The following is a 21,789-nucleotide window of genomic DNA, read 5'->3' as shown; positions in this document are numbered from 1 at the left end:
GAAATGTACTTAAGGTTGTGCTCCAGTACTTCGTGCTTCAAGTACTCCCCTATCCCCATCACTAATTGCGGCAGGGCTTCACACAGGCACCCTGTACTACTCGCGGAAAAACGAAACATGCTCGAGCGTCAATTCTTGTCAATGTCCACAGCTCAAACAAAACAAAAATGCGTGTTCAGAATGTATTCCTTCAGTCATCAGTACTCTGCGTTTCTTGTTCTGTTCCGCTCTGTCACCGAGTTTTGTAATACGACGCTTCGCTACACTGGCACGAACGGCCTCGAATTTGTCATTCCATTGGGAACAACTGCATACTGTTTCAAACAAAAGCCAGCTCCTCTTTCACGAAGATATTTCTGTAGCTCTCTCGAATGGAACGTGTGACGCTCCGTGCAAAGGAAATGCCGACAAGTTTCGTGTTACTATGCCGACTGCATGCTGTTGCAGTTGCTAGCGGAGAGAAATCAAGCAGGACTAAAGCGAACAAAATTCCTTGAAAGGGCTTTCGGTTTCGCCTCCAACAGCGCCTGATAACTCGACACTGCATGCCCCACAGCTCGATAAGAAACCAAATCAGGTCTCAAGAAATGAAAATTACGGATTTAATAATAAGGCCATCGGAAGACTTTTAGCAATAACTTTGATAACATCACACACACAAAAGAATTCGCATAGCTTAGCGATACTGGTGTAGACTTCACCATAGTGTTTGTGTTCACGCAGGTCACGTGAATTGATTTCCCGTAACTTTATTACAGCCTATGTATCCCTACCTTGCCACTGTACACCCGGCATTTTGGGCGTGATTATTTGGGCGCGAGATCACTGAATTTATTATCACCCGAAAAACACATGGTAAGGCCCCTCTAAGTTTCGAAAACTAGTTTAACGACTGATACAGATCTTGAAGATAAGCACCTTTGTGCCAAATAATCGGTATCTGCTAATCATCGGCGGATGCTGCTATGGAGGATACGCCTTTTCGGTCGGAAAGGAGATAGTCGATCTGCTTTTTCGAAAAGGCCCGTTATCTAAAAGGATAATCTCCGTTATCGTGTGTCCATGGGCACAAACGCCGTTCCGGTAAGTGTCCTCCTCTGGAAAGGCCTTTAGAGTACCCGTGTGTCAGGGGTATAGGCGACCCGCGCTACGCTAGAGGCGCCACTAGCTATTGTGCTACAGCGCCTCCCGCGGAAGGCGCGCGCATAGTCTTGCTGTAGAGTGAGGAACCGAGTGTGTTGTGTTTGCGCTTAGGTGTGCCTGAAATCATCTGTGCTTAATTTTTTGCTATGCATGTGTTAACACACCACACTAAATAATAATTGGGAAATGTACACGTAAGGATGGTCTGCCGTATGGCTACATGCTGCACGTGCAGCCGCGGGTATGTACAGTACGCGTCAGCACACAACACATGTAGAATATGTTGTCCATGTAGGGCACAAGTGCAACCGGAACTGGAGTGTTCAAGATATCGAAAATTTGTATCCTCTGAATCACACGTTCCACGTGGATACGTACTTCTGCTATATTGTACGCTCATGTCACCTTCACTAAATTGAAGTGCCCCACTGAGATGGGTGGCATGACTAACACGGCGTTCATTGACGGCGGCTGCTCTCTGTGTGTCCTGTCTTACTGTCGTTTTTGCCTCGGATATGTACCAACCTACCCAACTGTTGTTATTGTTAGGTTCATTGACTCCATGTCTGCACTCATCCCCGGAAATCCCTTGTCACTGAGAATCACATCACCTTTTTGCACATGCTTCAGGAAGCCAGAGTTCACAGTGATGTAGGAATATCTAGCCCGGCCACCGTACGTTTTCGTAATGAATTGTATCATTCCTCCTGTCAGCCGCGTCCACATCGTGACACGCTTGGCGGTGCGCATCTGGAAAAACCGTGGGAAAATCAGGAGGGCTGACTGGAAAAACACTCTTGGTGTTACCGACGAAATGCGAACTGCCTATACGACAGCTCTCTTCGTTTGTATCCATTTTTCACTGTGTCTGGGCTGCAACACGCGTTTAAAAGCTTGTACTCACCTCATCGTGAAATAAACTCGGCCCAGATTGTAAATTTCTAGGCCTAAATGAACTTATTCAATTCAATGAACTGCGGTGATCTAATGTTCTCTCCGATCTTCCTCGTGTGGTTTTCCGAGAAACGAATAAATGGTTACACGAGGCGTGGATATCACCGCGTATCCAATGTTTGTTGTGCGTAAATGCAGCAATATTTGCCTCTCAACGACCTTATCGATTAGGATTTTCGTTCAGCTAACAAGCCAGCGAAACAGAAGGGAGCTATCGCCACCGAGACAGCTAATATATGATTCAGGTTCAGGTTGTGCTTCGTCCCCTTTGAAGCGGGCCAGTTTCCTAAGGAAACACAAGCACAAGAAAATAAGAGTCACTGGTGAGCACTTAGAAGCTTAGAAGTCTCAAGGCGTTCGTTGTCTGGCTGTCCCAGTTTGCCAGGTGGCGCTTCGACGCTTCCAGCCGTTCGATGATGGTCGTGGCGCTGGGGAGTTCTTTGCCTCCATCGTTCGCAGTGGCAGTCAAAAACAATCCAAGGGTAACTGCAGCGTCTTCTCCCTCCGGTCGGGTGTCTCTTGTGGCTGGACATCTCAATAAAACATGGTTGATGTCTTCCTCTTCCTCTCCGCATAGGACGCACGTGGCGTCGCTGTGTGAGAAAAGTTGGGCGATCTTGTCAGCAGTGCTCCGGTTCGTGCTTGGAATAGTAGGCCGCTCTGGCGGTCTCCTCTGTACCAGCTGTACCAGCTGTACCAGCTCCCGTGGCTCAGTGGTTAGCGTGCTGGCCATGTCACGTCGAGACTGGGAGGCACCCGGGTTCGAATCCCGGTGCCGGCTGTGCTGTCTGGGGTTTTTCCTGGGTTTTCCTCAGACGCTTTCAGACATATGTCGGCACAGTTCCCTTAGAAGTCGGCCCAGGACGCACATTCCCTCAGGGCGTGAGTCGTGACGTTGCCCACATACGTGAGGCCGACAACGGCAAGCCCCATCACCATCACCTCCTCTGTAGATTTTCAAAGGTGGTGGCTGCTCCTTATGCCTGCTGTATAGAGCCATGCTCTGCTTCTTTGAGATCCTTCGTCTCCAGTCTTCATTTTCGATTTTTTTCATTTCGCTGTTGATGAGTAGGTTCCACTGCCGTGCATTCGTCGTCGTCTGTCGTTTAGTTCCTCTGCTGTATCTGGAATCAATCTGGCTGATGCGTTTTATCTATTCGGTCTTTATGCCAGTATATCGTACATGGTCAAATACCTAGATGGGTAGAAATCCAGCGAACCGGTAGAGATGTAGGAAGGGAGTTGCCTCAGGACAGAAGCCGCCGATATTTCGAACAGAGACTGTTCTTCTTCTGACACCGTCCTCATCATTGGCATGGTATTTAAAGGGTTAGGTGTGACGTGTTTAAAGGTTCATGCGAATTGTGGGTCAACAGCCCGGAGGGAAGAAAGGGTCCGTACGGGCTTCTACGGCCGGAGTGAATGGCTGCTTTGTTAGAGTATGGAGGGGATTATGTGAACGTAGTGATCTAGGCTAGATCACTACGTTCACATAATCCCCTTCATGTGTAGGATGTAGCGGGTCATGAATTCTTCTTGCACCCTGTTGCCTTTAAGTAGTTTCCCACTTTGGTGGTTGTACAGGCCGGTTTCCGTGCTTTGCGATTTGCCTTGACAGACATGTTTTGTATGTATTTCCAGAATTTCTGGCCACTTTTCCTTCCGGTCATTGTTATGTTTTCTTCGATCGTGTTGTAGTATTGCTCTATCTTTTTCGCAACCAGTCGCTTCGTTTCAATCTTTTGTTTCTCGTAAGCCTGTTTGTCCGCTTCGTACTCTGCACTTCGCTTCATTGCTTGTCTTAATAGGCGGCACAGTCTTTTCCTCTCTCTTATTGCCTCTGATGTCTCGTTGTCGAACCACGGTTTCTGGTTGCCTTTAGTTGGTCTGCCCCGTGTCTGGCCCACGGTGGATGTGGCCACATATTCCATTTCTCGGAGAAACGTTTCGTAGTCTGGGGGCCTGTCCATCGATGCGAGCGCTTCTTCGAATTTCGCAGCGCTCACCTCGCGAAGGTTACTACGTCTCACGCCTACTGCTATGATGATAAGGGAAGTTAACGCAAATCTGCGAATCTGCTACGTGGCTGCGAACACGCCTCTGACCATTTAACGGCCTCACACTCTGCAAAGGTGGGCAACTGCGAACTTGCGAAGCTAAGTAGTGGCAGGGAACGCGCCCCAGTCCACCACTGAAATGTCGACAATCGACTTAACGTAGGGCTCTACGGCTGGATGCTTGACGCATGTTCTGCGTTTCAGCACCGTTTTTTTTTTTTCCGAAAGGGAAGATTCTACGTAACCGTAGCGCCTCCCCCTATACTTCTTCGCCACGTTGGTGTGCATTATATGGCGTGTCGTGCAAAGTAATTATTTAACGGTGTCTACTGATGCACGGTGTATCACCCAAACGGTATATATTATTACCGTAGTGTAGTCACACAATACTACGTCAACATATTATTCCTGTCACACGTCCCCCCGCACAGGGACTGTTCCCTCTTCGACTGACACGCTTTCGGCTTGCGACGCTTCTGATGGACGTCATAGGCTACATATCAAGCCGGTCCCCACAACGTTTCACGTGGAGGGAATGTTGCGCGTCTCTGTGTCGCAGTTTGATATATAATGTACGCCATCTGCAATGACACGACAAATGGAGACGCGAAAATGAGGTGTGGAAGAGGGAGGAGTAGAAAGTGCCGATTAATAGACCATCGCAGCTGCGGGAGTGACATGGTCGATATTATGTAACCCCTCTTCAGCGCAAGTTGCTCGTCCGCTGTCTGGCAGGTTATAGGCATCGGTGTGATAAGGTGTGCTAGGTTTACCCGTAGCTGATTTTACGCGTGGTGTTTCACATTTGCATGATCCGTGTCTGTCGACTTTGCCTCTCAGATATTAGACGCATGTCTGACGCTGGTTCCACGGACTTCCGATATGAGTGGAAGAGTTCAAAAGCACGCAATCTTTAATGTGGTGGGTAGCGGTGTGGCTGTTGTGTGTTAATGTTGTAAAGAGTGAATAACGTCACAATCGCCTAATTTGACACGTCGTTTTAGGACAACGTCAAAATAGCATTGTACCTAGCGAAGGCTGTTCACTGTTATTACACACCAGGTAAACCTACAAGCTGGAGAAGGCACAAAATACAGCGACGGGGTCAAACCACACGAGAGATCGTCGACAAGAGATCGAAAATGTATCATCCCTGTGTGTCCCTCTGTCTCTGAGTTTTCGTTTCTAAGAGCTCGTAGTGCTTAATTCGGTGCACCTCTAGTGTTTCACTACATATTTCTTTTTTTTATTTTTTAAATTTCACTTTATTTTCCACGCGACAGGTCTATTGCAGGGCTCTATAGCGAGAGGTTGCTATGCAGTGTGAATGTAACCTATAAATCTTGATCTGTTTCCTGGCATAACAAAATTTACGGTGCCACGCACATTATCAGTGTTCGATTGAATATTTGCAGACATTAGCTTGCAAACAACATATTGTCATGCAAATGCAATTGATCGAAACAAATTGCTGGTTTCTATATTTGCACAGCTCTCGCACATGTGCGTGAGCGAAAGACATAAATGCACTTTGTCGAGTCGCACTCCCTCATGCTACTGTTTCCACAGAACAAAGTGTCCATTTCGGCAACAGATTCCAAAGCGATAAGAAATCAGAGCGCTATTTCCTTCAACCTCACATGTAGTACACGCCATAGACTACATTGCACTGAAAGCGGACATGTACGGGACGCTATGACAGTGTATTTAATATACGATACTGAATATCTAAGGCAAAATGTAATTATGACACGATACACATAGTTGGAAATAGAAGTAGATACTTCAAAGTATATATTTGAGATACATTTCAGAAACTTGACACATCCATCAGTTCGCCGACAGAGACAGTTCACCGTTCTGCTTCTAACTGAAGCTTTATTGGCTTTATTTGAGAAATAACGTTCGTGGACACACAGAGCTTATGTAGGGACGTTAGGCTGTCAAGTTATTCTTAGTTGAGTTTGAAAAGAAAATAACCGTGGGTACCATTCTTCCTTAGCTTGAACATGGTGGGAACCCTAAAGCAAGAACCAGACACGGACAGCGTCGTTTCGCGGCGTACCCATCACGTTCAGTCTTTATCAACGCTCTTTACTCGTTTTTCCTTACGTTCCATTCTGTGTTCCCTAGGTCTTTCCCGCGGAAGAACCTACTTTGCATCTCGCGTGCCCATACGTACTGCACGGACACAAGTATTCTATAGCTTCCGCCTGCAGCAACATATGAACGAGGTGTAATACATCCTAATGGCTGCGCCCTCCCGCAAATTCCCTTTGCTACCCCTCCACCCCCGCCTCCCTTAATGAAAGTGGCAGTGCTATAGAGATAATTCGCGTTTCTCTCCCATAAACCAAATGTTCAGCAAAGCCAAACAGTGGACTAAGGTGGCAAATCCTAATTGCGTAATACCAAAGTCCCCGCGTGCTCAGCCGTAAGATCCTGACCTTCCCTCAGATAAACGCCTCAAAGCAAAACTCCTGGTAGGAAAGAGTCAAGTTCGTTTTCAAGAACATAGTACGAGAATACGTGTTCGATAGAAAAAGAAACGCGGAATATAAAAAAAAAAGGCGCGGACGAAAGGTGTGCCACCGAAAAGGATTTACGCTTAAACTGCCAAACAAAAAGAAATTATAGCACTGAGTACACTGAAACAAGTATTTGATACAGAGTCTAGATACCTTGAGGGGAAAGTACTAGTAGGACACCCAAATACGAACAAAAATATTAACGTACGGCATCCTAAGTAGAGTACTCAAGGTGTGTATACAAGACTCACTTAAAGCGGCATGTTTGCCGACGTCATCCTCACTCTCTCGCGATCTTCCACCCACAAGGTCACCGTCCTTCAATCTCAATAAGAAGAGCACACGTGCAATTGTAACACACAAGAGGATGAAACATTGATAGGTTGCAGGCCACGGAAAATTGCACAGTCCGTTCATCTTCGGTAAGATCTATCACCCACGACAATGGGGCCGATCGTTTCTCGTGGATCGATGGTGCTCCATGTTTCATATACTGCAACGTCTGTCAATTTTATCTTGTCGCTTGACACTCGTCATTCATCAGGCGGCCTTTCGAAACAAGGCGAATGTCAAGTAGATATTCCGATCGCAATGCGTTCTCCGCTTACAAATGCGTTTTTTCGCTGTACCTGGCGGGTAACCGTTACGATGGGTGCTGGTAGTCCGATGTAGGAGCTATTTGTGGCAGGATTAATCGATGCGCCAAATCTTGCAGAATTGCTCGTATTGTTGGCCGGTCTTGATCGCGGTTTCTCCTATTTGCTGATTTCGTTTCTTCTGGTGTTTCCTTTCAGTATGATGTTGAACTGTTTATAGGCCGCCAAAAAAGAGACGGTATTAAACACGTGAAGATAGAGCTGTTGTGATGGGACTATGGCAGCTGATCGGTAAGGTAAGACGTTAGCACGTCTGTCAGCGTCGAATGAGTGTCTTTATCTTGGAGGAAATTAAGAGGAATTTCCCAACCTTGGTTGTATCTCCGAAGGATGGCGGGCGGCACTTACGTGTAGCCTATCGGAGCAGAAGAACTATGTACAAATGTCGTGACAGAGGATCACCAGGAATATGACTTGAAAAGTTTGAGACTTTCATATCGATTTCTTGGGTAAGCGCAGTGATGCAGGGTGTCCAGACTAACACGCAACAACGTTTAGAAAATGATGAAGTACTCTAGCGCGAATGAGACTACGAACTCCGTGTTTTTCGTTGTGCCTCATTAATTAATTAGATAAGACTAACTTGGTACCTTTTAAAATTGCGGTTTAAGGGCTGATGTGTTAAACCCGGCGGAGGCGATTACGAAAGGTGCACTTTATGTGGATGTTTTACGGTCTAAAAGAAATCCGCAAAATAATAAAATACCACATTAAAAACTGCAATTGCGGCGCGACAACGCATTGCCCGTCATAGTTTTCTTACTTTTTTTGCATTTACCGTGTTTCCATTTTAGGGAAAAAGGAGTCTGTGTAGTTTTGGCATTTATTTCTTATGTTTACTTTGTTGGCATAACGCTTAAGGAAATTTCGAACATATCTCATTACTAAAATACACAAAGCCCCAGGAGATTTGAAGCGAAATATTTAAAAAAATATAGACGTGACAACGCGCCCGCAAGGCACATTTGCACGTAGCACTTTATAAATGCGATAGCGTTTCTATAACGCACATTTGGGGTCTCGGTGTCCGCGTCGCGTCACGCTGGTTGGAGACGGAAGGGCCGCCCTCATTCTCCCCCTCTCTACCTCGTTTGTTTCTTTATCGCGCCATAACGGCTCAGAAGAAACGTTTCAGCGGACGCCCTAGCTAAGTAGGGAGACTTAGTAGATTGGAAGGCTTTTACGATAAGGGTTCCGAAAACATGATAAGTCGAGCACCTGATTCCTTTGAAGTGGCTGGCATCACGTTGCTGATCGTTGGTTTGACAGCTTCCTTTGTCACATAGTTTTCATAGAGCGTTTCCGATGTGCTAAAACTCGGAGGAGTGGGGGACAGAGGGCTGGTGTGCGTCCTGGACCGATTTCAGGAACCACTCTGCCGACATTCGTCTGAAATGTCTGCCGTAAAACATAGGGAAAACCTCAGACAGCACAGCCAGACTCGGTTGAGGTAGGATTTGAACTCACCCCTTCCCAGTCTTCAGCACGACCTTGGCTACAACCAACCAGCGAACACTTTTACCTATTCGGCCATACCACTGAACGCTCAGTGTGTGCACAGCGTAGGCGGTGTGCTGCGGAGCATTCGCGCAAGTGTAGAGTTCGCAGATGTGGCTCCATTGCTGCGAGCGCTGTAGACGCGATGGCCGAAAATTAGGAAAGCAAGCGGCCGATAATGCCAGGAAGCGGTGTGCGACAAAGCGTGCCGCCTTTACACTCGGCCAGATGGGCGTTTGCAGGCGACACGCGTGTTTCTGCATGAGGCCCATGGCAGCCTATGATCAGGTTTGGCGTTGCACCGCGCGCACATCATGTACGGCCACAGCGCAGCGACCGCCCTTCGCCTGCAATGCCATCGTATTTCGTAGGCGTTTGGGTACGCCAAAGAGCACAGTGATTTTTTTTTCGCGAGTTTCCTTTTAGAGGTAGAAAAAAGCCCAGATTGTATTCGCAATATTCTGGCGTTTTTACTAGATCAGGCATAAATTCATCACGGAATTTGGAACATATGTGGAAGTAAAATAGACAAAGCAAGAAGATATATGAAATAACAGACTATTTCCTCATTTATCGGTACAGGCGTTTTCCACCCCAATATGTCAAACGATCAAGTCTTACAAGAGACAAGCCACGGTGAATGACGTGATAACAAATTGCAAGGTTGCAGGTCCAAACCCAGCAATAACGTTTAGTGAAGGAGCTGTCTTTTCCTGTATTTCTTCTTAATTTTCTGTGTCTCTGCTGCTTCATCTTCCTTTTTGTTTTGCTTTTGTGAATAGGAAGCCTACATCATGGCTAACCTTTCCCTTCTTTTTTATCGGCATTAAACATATACCACCCACACACACACATACACACACACACCGCCGAAGACACGAGGAACTTGGCGACATGGCCAAAGTTGACTAGACATGTCATTGTACTGTTGTTAAGTACGATGCTGAGAGTTAAGAGCACATGAACGCATGCTCAGATGGGCAGAACTAATTCACGACTGTGACGTTTCTCACGCTCAGTGTTGACCCGCGGCGTCAATTGGCGAGGTGTCACCAAGTCTTACAAAGACACTCAAAATTGTTGTTTCTGCATATCAAAAGCGTCTAGAACTCGTTCCGTACTGAAATGTTTTTGGAGGAATTTGGCGCAAGCTTATGACTTCGAGCGTTGGATGCTTTTTGACCTGAACTACTACGTTTGATCTTGTGTAGTATTTACGCTCACTTCGTTGTGCTCACCTATTGTTCTTAACTCTCATTTCAGTCACCGACCCGAACGGATGCGGAAGGTTGACGCAGGGCCTCATCTCCACCTGCATGCTCCTGATCTACTCCGTGTACAGAGCTCTTCGATGAGGTGGACACTTCCATATGTGACGATGACTTCGGTTTCGTTTTCTACCGCTCCCGCGTTGTCTCCTCTCTCCACTCGGTATTCACTAAGTGGCGTGTACATAATTCAGTGCCTTTCTATTCTACCTGTATACTCTCTCTTTCTCTTAGAGCCTATGTAAAAGAATCCCACATTTACTATTTTCACTATCCCCATCGCAACGTGTAAGATAGCATCTGGGACGATGGCTCTGAACCGCACGCTTTCCTGCGAGAAGGGGAAAGAAAAATCGTCAGAGCCAGACACTTCATTTCGGGGATCTGCAATACATGCATAGTCCCGGTGGTGAAGTTGTGTCGGAGCAAGTAATGTCAGCTTCGTGTTCTGAATCGCTGACCCTTTAGACAATGCATGTTCAATGTCAGTCATTGGAGTCCTCTGTGTGGGACTCCTTGGGAAAAATTCATTCGAAGCGGCCTTTTCGGTGCCACTCTATGGGTACCTTACCATTTTGGCAGAGGTTCGTTAAGAATTCTGACCAATTCAGACCTTGACCCTGCGACTTTCCGGGAAAACTTGCTTGGTTAACGAAGAAAAAAAAAAACCTCAATGTCCTTCACTCTGCACTTGTTCAGCTGTGGTTCGCTGTTCATGTGTGCGTTGTGACCTGGGCATGCTCATTCTTTTACGCTGTTTTGGTTTATTTTGCTGCCTGGATCTTGCCTTTATTTCGTGTTTCTGTTGAACAGTTGCGTTTCTAGTCCTCAAGTATGTCGGCATGAAAATTATAAACAAGGAACGGAAGAAAGGGTGCGGCTGCGTTAGGTGTTAATGCACGTGTAAATGACCTGTTACATGAATGAACCTGGTGGGAGATGAGTAAGCACAAAAGCAACTGCGGGAGAAACGGAGGCGTTGAGGTTCGCGTGCCGCAATGTATATGCTGCAGCGTCTGTGTATAAAAGGGGGGGGATTTATTGGCAGAAAAAAAAAGGAAAAGGAATTATAAAAGGGGAAAGGTCAGCCATGCAGCATGCCGGCTTGCTATTCCTTAACAAAATAATTAAGGAAAAAGGAAAAGGGTGGCCTATACTCTCTAAGTTTACCATTGGTTTTACCTCTGTCGATAGCAAATGTTAATTGCAAATTACGGCAAAATTTATTTTCAAACATTGCACAATTGTTTTTGACGGCGAACACTTGCTGGATTGTGGTTCTAAAAAAGGGAACTGCTGTAGAAAATAATTGCCTGACCTCATGTGTTATCTTCAGAGAAATTGATTTGCTTTCTAATCCCCTCACTCCTTTTTTAGCTGTTCGTATTCGCTATTTAGCTGACATGGTTCCAGGTGATACTACACAAGAAAAACGTAGTGAAATCATTGTTTTTATAATATGCCTCTGTTGACAAATGTTTCACCGTTTTCGCGTGAGTTAGCTGTTATGCATAACCATTCAATATATACCTTCGAGTAAAGTAACAATCTGTAGTATGATCGTCGTTTACAGAAGTATCAAACAGGAAGTTTTACAAAATTGGCAGGTTGCTGTTCTATTGACGTTTGTCTGGCGTTGACGCAAAAGAAAAATATGTACGGCTTGAGCCAAACTTCACTCTGGACGTATGTGTTTTCCACGAGAGTCCTGATGAAGGAAATCTGGCAGTGGACCACAGCTTGCCAATAGACGGCTAGCCAGTCTACGAGCTCTTTTGCGATGTCAAGAGGTCCGTTGAAGGACAGCTGTTCAATGCACTCCGTAGCACTTCTCGACTTGCTGTATATCACGCGCACTTGATCAGCATGTGCTCGCTGCGCTCTGGCAGCCTACGTAAAATTCCATGTACATTTACGCAGCGGTATTCCGATTCTTCAATATCTGCTGGGTAGACGATTTGTTACATGCCCTCTGTCGCAGGTACCTCACTTCCGAGGTAGATTTATGGTTATGCTCATTATTAACACTGCGCTCGCTTAACATACCAGCATAATTCAGGTCTAAATTATAATTCAGGTCTGAATTATGCTGGTACGCTGAATTATGCTGGTGGTATGCAGAAGCTTTGTAATCTGGATTGAAGTATAAATAATTAAACGGTAGTCTTTTTCATATTTTCACTCATGCGGCCTTTGTAATGTGGTACATATCTCTTCCGGACGCATGGTCTTTGTATTGGTCCATGCTTCTTTTTGTTGTCCGAAATGCGTGTCGTTCGGTGATCCCATCGAAAGAACCATACATGATGCTACTCCATGATGACCATGTGGAACTGGACGCGGTCTTGCTAAATGCCTCATCAATTAATGTCACGTTATTTCCGGTTAACAAGAAAAATGGCGGAAGAAGAAAAAAAAGTCAAGTGATAAATCTGACAGCCATACGGGCGAGCCTTTTATCGTGATGGAGAGCCCATTTGTTTTCTGGCTATAATTGCGTTAGGAACACCCTCGGTGTAAGCGCGTCAGACGTAACTTTACGCTATTGTCCGAAGATGAAATGCGGCGCACATTACGGCGACAACAAACAAATTCCCAACATTTTGAGTTCTCCATTGAGAAAGGTACCGAAAGACGACTTCGATTTGAAACATGTGCGGTGTTTGCCATATTGCCCTTCACTGGGGCGAAGTTCACGCGCAGAAAACGCGGCGATCAACTCCCCGCCCCCCATTTCCCCCCCTACACAAGCAACCTGATGTTCAGTGGTTTTGTCGCAGAGGTCGCCTTTTTCTGACCGTGGTTTTAGTTAATTCCTCGTTATGCTAACCAGTGCTCGGTTAATACTCTGCATGACGTAGGTATTACCGCCCAGTAGAGCATTGGATATATTTATAGATGTTTTGCGGACCTCTTCATAGGTGACATTCTGTGAGAAAGGGATGCCCTCCTCGAAATCATTGCTGCAACACCTCAGTCCCTCAGAAAGTTGATCTGAATCGCTTTACCCGCTCATCCAGGCGGAGGCTGCGTTATTTGCGCTAGTCAATATTGAAAGTGAAACTTTTTTGGTGGAATTTTGTTGAAGTTAGCGCTCATGTAAGCAGTTACATGTTCTTAATGCAACAAGCCTTTCGTGTGAAGAATCTCCAGATCAGCGAGTTATTCATGGTACGGAACCACAATGCCCTTAAAATTTACTGGGTATTTGTCGCTTTTCTGTGCGAAGTCACTGTTGTGTAGACGTGTCTCTCGTGTTGTCCCCGTTCCTATTTCGCTGCATCGACGGATCACTGCTATGTTCCGCATAAACACAGCGCTGCACAGAAAAGCGAAAAGTGCGAAACTGGTGTTGCTCGCCTCGAAGATGTGCTATACCACTAGCACGTTTCCTGTAACTTTTCTGCTTGATTGATGCTACTTATTTACCTCTAGCGTCATGCCTTAGAATTTCTTGGGTCAGTTGGCTTGGCATACTTAGCCAAAACGTTGCTTTGCACCGAATCAGTTCCGAAACTACGTTCGTGGCCCTGTACCGCTTCGCAATGTGTCCGACAAGTGCCTCCATCTAAAGCGTAAGAGGTTATTTCAACCATAGCGGGGACAAAAAAGCGCTCATCTTTGATCGTGAAGTGAAAAGAAGTATGATAATAAATCTGGATGCACGTAATGCGGGATGTTTTTAAAAATTTCCAAGAACTGCATCATTCTACATCTTTTTGAGACATTTGTTCATGAGGTAAGAAGAATGTCAGGCTGTGTAGCACGTTCAGTGCGAAACTCCGGAATAGTCTGCATGTCTCTTTGTCATTGTCCTAAAATCTTTCATGATCCTACTGTCGTTGTCATTGATTGTTTCATTTTGTATTATACGCCATTATCTCAGTACATGACTTAGTGAAAGCGTTCACTGGAACGATGAGAATGGCATTAGTCGTTCAACAAATGCGAGAGTCGGCCGTGAAGTCGCAGAGAAAGTGGTGTCCACCAGTATGGGTCCCGCCCTTCGATGATGAAATGCCGCAGAGTCTTCACGGAAAGAAAATGGAGCCGAGGATCGCCCAGCTTTGTAAATAGTATAGCACATCCTAGTCAAAATATTTCTGAATTTAAGAATACACAAACTATCTATCAAAAATAAATTGCGTAGCATTCGGTAGTAACTATAAGACAAGTTCCCTTTCACCCTGTCAGTTACAAAGTAGTGTGAAATTGTGACGCTTTACTAGCTAACGTGGCGCTAGCTAGCTAGCGTGGCGCTAACTAGCTAGCGCAGACGTGGGTGAAAACACGGAAGCGATGATGTCTGGACGCGCATGTTACGAATGTTCCCTTCTCACGAGTCGGAGAATAATTTAACGGTGAGACTACCGTTCATTACTCATTCTCTAGGGAAGTTATGGAATAAGGTCTGCAGTGGCATCGACATCTTTTTGTGATAATGTTTACCGAAGGCCTCGTCACCTAAACGCTTCTCTTTAGTAGGCCTGTATCACAGGTGATTGCTTGGGCGCTTTGTTAATATACAATTTGTATTGACACGTACACATAGGTACCATTTATATTGAACGCTGCTTTTTAATCGCATAACGTGTTCTCTAATATTCTTATAGTATTATTATTATGTTTCCTCTTACAATTGAAATATTAATTCATGCGAAATTGAAAGGTTATTCATGAGTTCCCTTTGTTGCCTATGGCTCAGTTTACATGCCGGTTGTCCGGCTCGCGCTACCATACCGGTATGTACTGAATGGCGGGCAAACTATTTGTTTCCACATTACGTTCCCACACGAAAAGATATCTTGTGTTTTCACGTATTCTAGTCAACATCGTCCCCATGCTTTCGGGCGCACAACATTCGTTATATCAACCACTTGGCAAAGCTGTACATTTCTTATCCTGCGGGGTCTACGAGCAGGCGATGGTCGGCCCACGTACAGGACTTTCTCTGGGCAAAATATCTGACGTATTTTAAAATTACGGCCAACGAATCATACCACGCTCTGGTTAAGTCGGTTAATACAATAAATGTGTCGACATAGATACCGCATTTCATGTGATGTCATAAAAGTTGCACGAGTAAACCCAGGCACCAAACGACATCGGGCGATGTCGGCAGCAAGTTGGACACGCCGGCCCAACATATCCCCGACACTGCCAACTTGTGACCGACATATGACAAAAGTTGGCAATATCGGCTCGATGTTGACGGAAAAACGCGGCATGCGGTCAACAGTGACAACTTGCGACCGAACGTTGAAGTTGGGAATGTCGGCTTGATGTTGACCGAAACAAGAGACTTGTAGCCGACAATGCCAACTTGCGACCGACATCCCACAGAGCTTTTCAATGTCGGCTTGATGTTGACCGTAACCAGCGACATGACAATGCTAACAATGCCGACAATGCCAGCTTGTGGCCAACATCCCAATGGAAGCAATGTCGGCTCGATGTAGACCGGAGCCAGCGGCATGACGCTGACAATGGCTTTCGATGGACCTACTGTGTCAAGATGACGTATATGGCAGGCCACTAGTGAACGAACTCAATAATGTAAAAGCCTGAGTCTGTGCACACAGAGGGACGACACGAACACGCGTTTGCTCGTGTCGTCCCTCTGTGTGCCCAGACTCAGGCTTTTACATTATGGACCTACTGTGTGTCTCCCCCCGAAAAGAGTAGGAAACACATTCGTTACGTTGACGTTGTGCTAGTATTCTAAGTAATTCCTCACTTCAGTCTTGTTTGTGTGCGTGATCGAATTAAACTGGGACACGTCACCCCCTTCATTTTAATTCTGAGGTGAGCAGGGCTCTCGAATTTGCGGAAGCTCTCAAAACATGAAATATATAGTATCTGTTTTCGCATTGAAAGGAATCTCAGTTGCTTTCTAAAGCTTGTTGCACTTCGTGGTCCCACGAGCTTTTACACTATTTATCTCATTGCGTTTTGCAACGCCGCGCTCATTGCCCGCCATGGGAAATACGAGAGACAAAGGAAACCATCAGAAAATGAAACGAAGAGACGTCTCGAAGCAATGGCAGAAATAAAACCGTTGTTGCCCCGCTAATAACCAGTCTAACGTTGTTTTTGTAGTCAATTGCCGACACACGAATAAAAATACAGGATTACGTTGGCGCAATATCTGTCACACACGCATCGGCAGCAAGTCGAAATGACAGGGGCAGCATGTCGAAATTACATCGGGCCAATATCCTGACGCAACATCAGCCCAACTCTGGGCGATGTTGCGAAGTATATGTTGCACCGATGTCTTGGGTGTCGGAAGCAGCACATCGGGCCGATGTTGACCGTACTTAATAACACGACAGCTCACAAGGAGAGATAAGCTTTGCATGCAGACATGTGGGTTAAAACAACACATCTTCGATCAAGCTGAATCGCCACTGTGTGTTAGATGTAAGAGGCGAGGATATAGAAATGCGGATAGAAAGTTGTCTCTGGATGTGGCCTCGTGGTCCCTCAGAATAGTGAATATAATTAACCAGATTCTGCAGCTTTCGGTTTGTGAGTGAGAGAGCGATCACGTATAGCCTAGGAATCGTATAATGTATAAAGGTTTGCAAATTCGTGTAACGCATCAAGCTTTACCAGGTGCGCACGAGTGCAACCATTTCGAAAATGTATGCGCTTGAGAACTTTTTGGCACTGAGGTCATAGAACTTTGTCATTGAAATCGCTGCTCTCTCTAACATCCAGAGTCCATACAAAAACGAAAGAAAGAAAGAAAAATGCTGTCACACGCTTTCTTAGGACTCAGTGACTCCGCAGTCTCCGCGCAGAATAATTCAATTAAATCCGGAGCCCATTGGTTATAATGGAATTTTTGAGCCGGATAGAAACGAAACCCCCGATAGAGAGGAACACTAGGGGATCCTCAACAGACATCATCTTGTCTCGGGGTTTTCCTTTCCATCATGGTTCACCAGCTACGCTCCATTTTGTCTCATCGCCATTTGGAGCTACCGTTTCTGCCGCCGTGATGTCACTATCAGTGCCGCTAGTGTTCCTGCTAAGCAATAGAGTAACCAATTAGAAGCTAAACTTTCTGACTAGTTCTTTCGCACCTCAAAACAGTACTCATTCATTCTTACCTCCGTGGCATCCCTCGTGACCCCGGAAAGATGCACATCTGGTTTTGGTTTTATAGTGACGTAAGCAGGACCTCATACTTACGTCATTGCAAAATCAAAACCGGATCTGTACATACGTGTGGTTTATATTTTCGTATGGACCCTCAAAAACTACGATGCTCCGGTGCATGAAATTTTGGCATCTACGCGTATCTCACAGTGGAATGCAACTCTAACCTCAGCTTCAGTGGAGAGCTTCGGACTCCATTAACCTTCCTTCGATTTTTAGCTTCTCTCTCTACTGGTGCAGTTACTCCGGTAACAATGTAATCAACATGACGAATGGTATTTGTGCCGTTTGCATTTAACTTCGTATTGATCGCATATCGTTCAAGATTGGTGATTGCAATTTGTTTGATTGTATCTGTACGCCAGCGGAAGGAGCAGCGGTGTCGGTTTCCGGTGTCAAAGTATCCCGTTTCCTGAAAATGGCACGTCGGCTGTGGGTTCGGCGACGCTTTTATTGAGAGCCGTTTGAAGTGCAATATTATCTGTTTTTATTGAACACATTTCTTAAATATTCGCCTCTCTGCCCCCAGGAGGTGGAACGCGGTCTTTATTAGGGCAAGGATTCAGAGGATCGTATTCGCACCACGACATGGCACGCCTCAAAGTAATTTTCAATCCGTTTAGCTTTTCATCAGATAGAGCAGTAGAACGTAGGTGAATATCTTAAACGGACGGCCGCATTAAGAAAGCCACATATGAAACCGATACCATTATGTTCGGCATCGGCCAACAATTTCCCCGTCAATTTTTTTTCGTCCGAAAAGTGCTTAAATAAAAGAATTTTAAAGATCGGCGCTGCTTCCGCGGCCACAGAAGCTCCGGCGGGGTGATGTCACTCCCTAAGCGGAGGAGTGGATCGCGGCGCTCACAGGAGAAAAGGCGCCCAGACGCCCCGTAACTCTACGAGACACCCGCACAGCCGGCATTCCTTCTCTCAAGGTTGCGCCCTCATTGGCTCTTAGGGAGTGACGTTTTCTTTTTTCTTTTTTTTTTTACAGAGTGGGAATTCCGGCATACTCTCAACATTCGGCGTCTGCTCTTGGCATGTATTCCGTCAAATAACATTGAAACTATACCAGTATTTCGCGTGAGATTTTGGATACCGTGGTCAGTGATCCAGGAGGAATAAAATGACGCAAGAGTTTCGAAATCGACTGGATGGGATGCTACCGTCACTTCAAAAATCACGAATGCATCATGGCTTCTGCAGAAATACATATCTTCTGACGGTCTGTGTATCAGTCCCACGGCAAACACAAGACCCACACAAGCAGGAGGTATGAGTTGAGATGCGAGGCCTCGTAAAAGACAACAAATAAAAACGGAAATATTGGGGAATGAACGGTTTCCTGCCGTTGTTCCTTTGCGTCCGAAAAATTGCCGAATATTTCCTGTCCTAGAAATTCAAAATGTAATGCATAAATGAGACGAAAACATCAACGAACCATGTGCCCTTCTCTGTTTGATCAAATAAAAGCTTTACAACTTTTTATTTGCATAATGAACAGCCGTTCTCTGATAAATATGAGTCATTGAACATGTATCTCTAGTTTTTTTGTTTTTTTTTTATTTCGCTGAAGATAAAATCTGAGGAGGCCGTTGTTCTATTACAGCAAGACAAAATTACCGGGAGCTTTGCATCTTCAGATAATTTTATGCGTTTGCCATTTCTCTGGTCAAGCCTGGTGCTACTGCTTACATTGGCCTAAACTTGTTATATTTCGTATTTGTATGCCGGACAAGTGAAATATACATTTCTGATATATATTGTGCCATGAATTGTGTTCTGATGTTCGCTAATAAATGTAAACCGTAGAAGAACCGTAGAAGACTGTACATTTCGCGTGTGTTCTGTTTTGAAATTTTGAAAGAAAAGATGTCGAAGGAAAGACATTTTTTTCTTTCTAGCAACTCTCAGAAATTTTGCATCTTCAGGTACGAGCGATAGACAATTTAATTTTCGGGCGTCACGACTTCCCACGATCCGCTACTTTGAATGACTACGACTAGAACTTTACATGCAAGTTCTTGTCAACGTATCTCGAACAATCCCTTTGCAACCTAGCCCATGTCACTTGTATCAGCTCGACCGATGGTGGCCAGCTATTGACACGCGCAGCTTTGCAGTACGATGCAGTGGAACTAGTCAGAGTGGCGCTGGCCTGCTCCACCCCATGGTTATCCATGCGACGGAGCATTCGTAATATTTCTAATAAGCTAGAAAAAATTGCGGCGGTAAAACAGAGCCATTTCTAGGGAGAGTTTGGCCATTCTCTGGTCTTTTGCCGCCTCATAGGGGGAGATTATTTTGACGTCAGAGTCGTCGTTGCTCCGCCCAAAAAGCCTAAATACAAGCAGAATCCGCTTATCAGCCATCTGGTGCGCGCCATTTTGACGCTGTCCGCCAGCTGGTCGGTAGCTTTGTTGTCGCAATGAATGTAATCTACAGGAACAACCGGCTTTTGACCTATAGCCGCCTGTGATAAGGGGGGTCTTGTTGCCAAACTGAAAGGGTTCAAGGACGAAGGGCTTTCGGGGGACGATGTACGCACGTGTCTGCCCTCCTTCCATCGTAAACAACGCTCAGCATCAATGTGGCGTCGGCGACCGACTGTCGACGGCACAACAATAGAGGACAGCGATGGAGGTCGCTTAGCCGTGACGTCGCATGACGCGCTTCAAGTTAGGCTCCTCCTAATGGCCAAACTCTCTCTATAAACAGCTCTGCGGTAAAAGAGCTCGGGGCGACGTCTGGTGGGAAATAATCCTCAATGTGCTAAGTAACAGTGATTTCTGTTCCCGACCACAGATGTGCTATCCAATTAACGTATTGCTCCATAGACGAAAGCGTGCCGGCCGACTGCAATGCATTCTGGACATGTCATGGTCACACGTCACAGTAAACGTCACCGCACACGTGACCTTAAATATGGCCGCGCCCGTTGTTGGCAGCCAAACCATTTGTAATCTACGAGTTGTGTTTTCTGTGCGCCGTTTTGGACGTTTTTCCATCCCGGTAATTAATTTTGTCCGATAATCTCGGGATAATACGCGCAGTTTTGTACATTGGGGCTCGTACTGTCGAGCTCTTCCAAAGATATGATGACGACCCCGAGTTAAGACACACTGAGCCGACGTGATGTACTTAAACTAAGGAGAAAAATGATACCTTGTCGCGGAAGAAGCTTACGCTGGCAAAATAAGTTTACCTCTTGAATGTATGCGAACGGAAATATGTCGGCAAGCGCTAAAAACGACATTTAAACAAAGTCACATGACCTCAAAATGACGTTGGCAGTGACCTGTGGCCACGACAAGATGGCGGCCGTTCGAGGAGTATCCGCTTGAGGGAGTTGCAACAATGGTTGGTTTGTGTCACCCCTGTGTTCCCGAGTGATTTGCTGCCACCGCTGGTGGCTGCGTAGCCGACGTTTTCTTTTTTGTTTTGGGTTTCTTTTTTAGACACAATGTCCTTTGCATGCAAACTAGATTTTGCGCCGTTCTTAGCGAGCACCGCGAACTTGGCGGCACCTTCCACACTGTGTTGCCGGTAGTTCTCAATTTTCTTTTTGAAAAATCTATGAGTGCAATTGCAACGAAAATTGTGACGTAAGAGTACTGGAGGACTCACGCAATCGAATAGATAAATTTTCAGAGATTGCACGTCTATATACTGCTTTCCAGTACCTCTAAACAGCGTTAAATCTCCTAGTTCTGTGTAATTTCTCTGATAATCCCCGGCACTTCGGGCTTTAACAGTTTGTATACTATTGGTCGTGTTGCTTTCATATCATACCGATTTGAAACCTACCTACGCGTAGCGTCGCCAAGGCTGCCCAATAGGATGCGTATCTATTACTTGTAAGTGAGAGTATTACAGTTGACAACGGTGCTATTACGATCTGTGTCGGGAAAAACAGAGACGGCACGAAACCAATAGGAAATTGGACGGGGTACGATGTTGAAATACCGTATGTCTGTTGCACTTTCACGTTTCATTTTCGTTGTCTATTCACGCGGCTGCACATATCGGAGCTACTTGTATGCTCACGGTGAAAAAAAAAATGAAAGAAATCCTGGCCGTTGAAGATGAATATTGTTGACAGATCTCTGTAGCAAACATCTCTCGAAGTGAGTAAGGAGCTGTGTTGTAGAAGTTGAGCTAATGGATATTCCCTGTTTTGTAAATATGCATATATACAGTATATCATTATCTGTACATACATGATGATGGAAATAAAGATCTGAACAGTACACCTTGGATCACTTTACGAATGCAGCGGTCTTTGCGCACTCTCGGAGTCAGCAGTTTCGAAGACCGTCTAAACGGCTGAAAACTAGTACTAGCAATTAGGTAAGTGCATGTAATCCATTAGTGCACTCCTTAACGTATAGAAACGGACTGTTCTGTGTAGCGATCCATGAATCTCCAGATGAAGTGCTTGCATATCGCCCATAAGAAATCTCGCATACTAGGCAGAGCCCATGAAAAGTAAATGCACAACCGCCTGCCTCGTTCT

The 21,789-nt window shown here is 45.6% G+C and overlaps 1 protein-coding gene across 1 annotated transcript in view; it reads left to right on the top strand.

The window, feature by feature from the left end:
• The window catches only part of LOC135385466 (kin of IRRE-like protein 3), a 403,730-nt gene extending 382,207 nt beyond the window's left edge, over positions 1-21,523 (top strand). The window contains exon 8 of the mRNA XM_064614796.1: positions 10,099-21,523. Within this exon, the coding sequence (XP_064470866.1) occupies positions 10,099-10,190 (92 nt within the window). The 3' untranslated portion in view covers positions 10,191-21,523. The remainder of the gene's footprint in view (positions 1-10,098) is intronic.
• Positions 21,524-21,789: the final 266 nt, after the last annotated feature.

The sequence above is a fragment of the Ornithodoros turicata genome, chromosome 2 (assembly GCF_037126465.1).
Source record: "Ornithodoros turicata isolate Travis chromosome 2, ASM3712646v1, whole genome shotgun sequence".
Taxonomy (NCBI): Eukaryota; Metazoa; Arthropoda; class Arachnida; order Ixodida; family Argasidae; genus Ornithodoros; species Ornithodoros turicata.
This window is presented reverse-complemented; position numbering and strand designations above follow the sequence as displayed.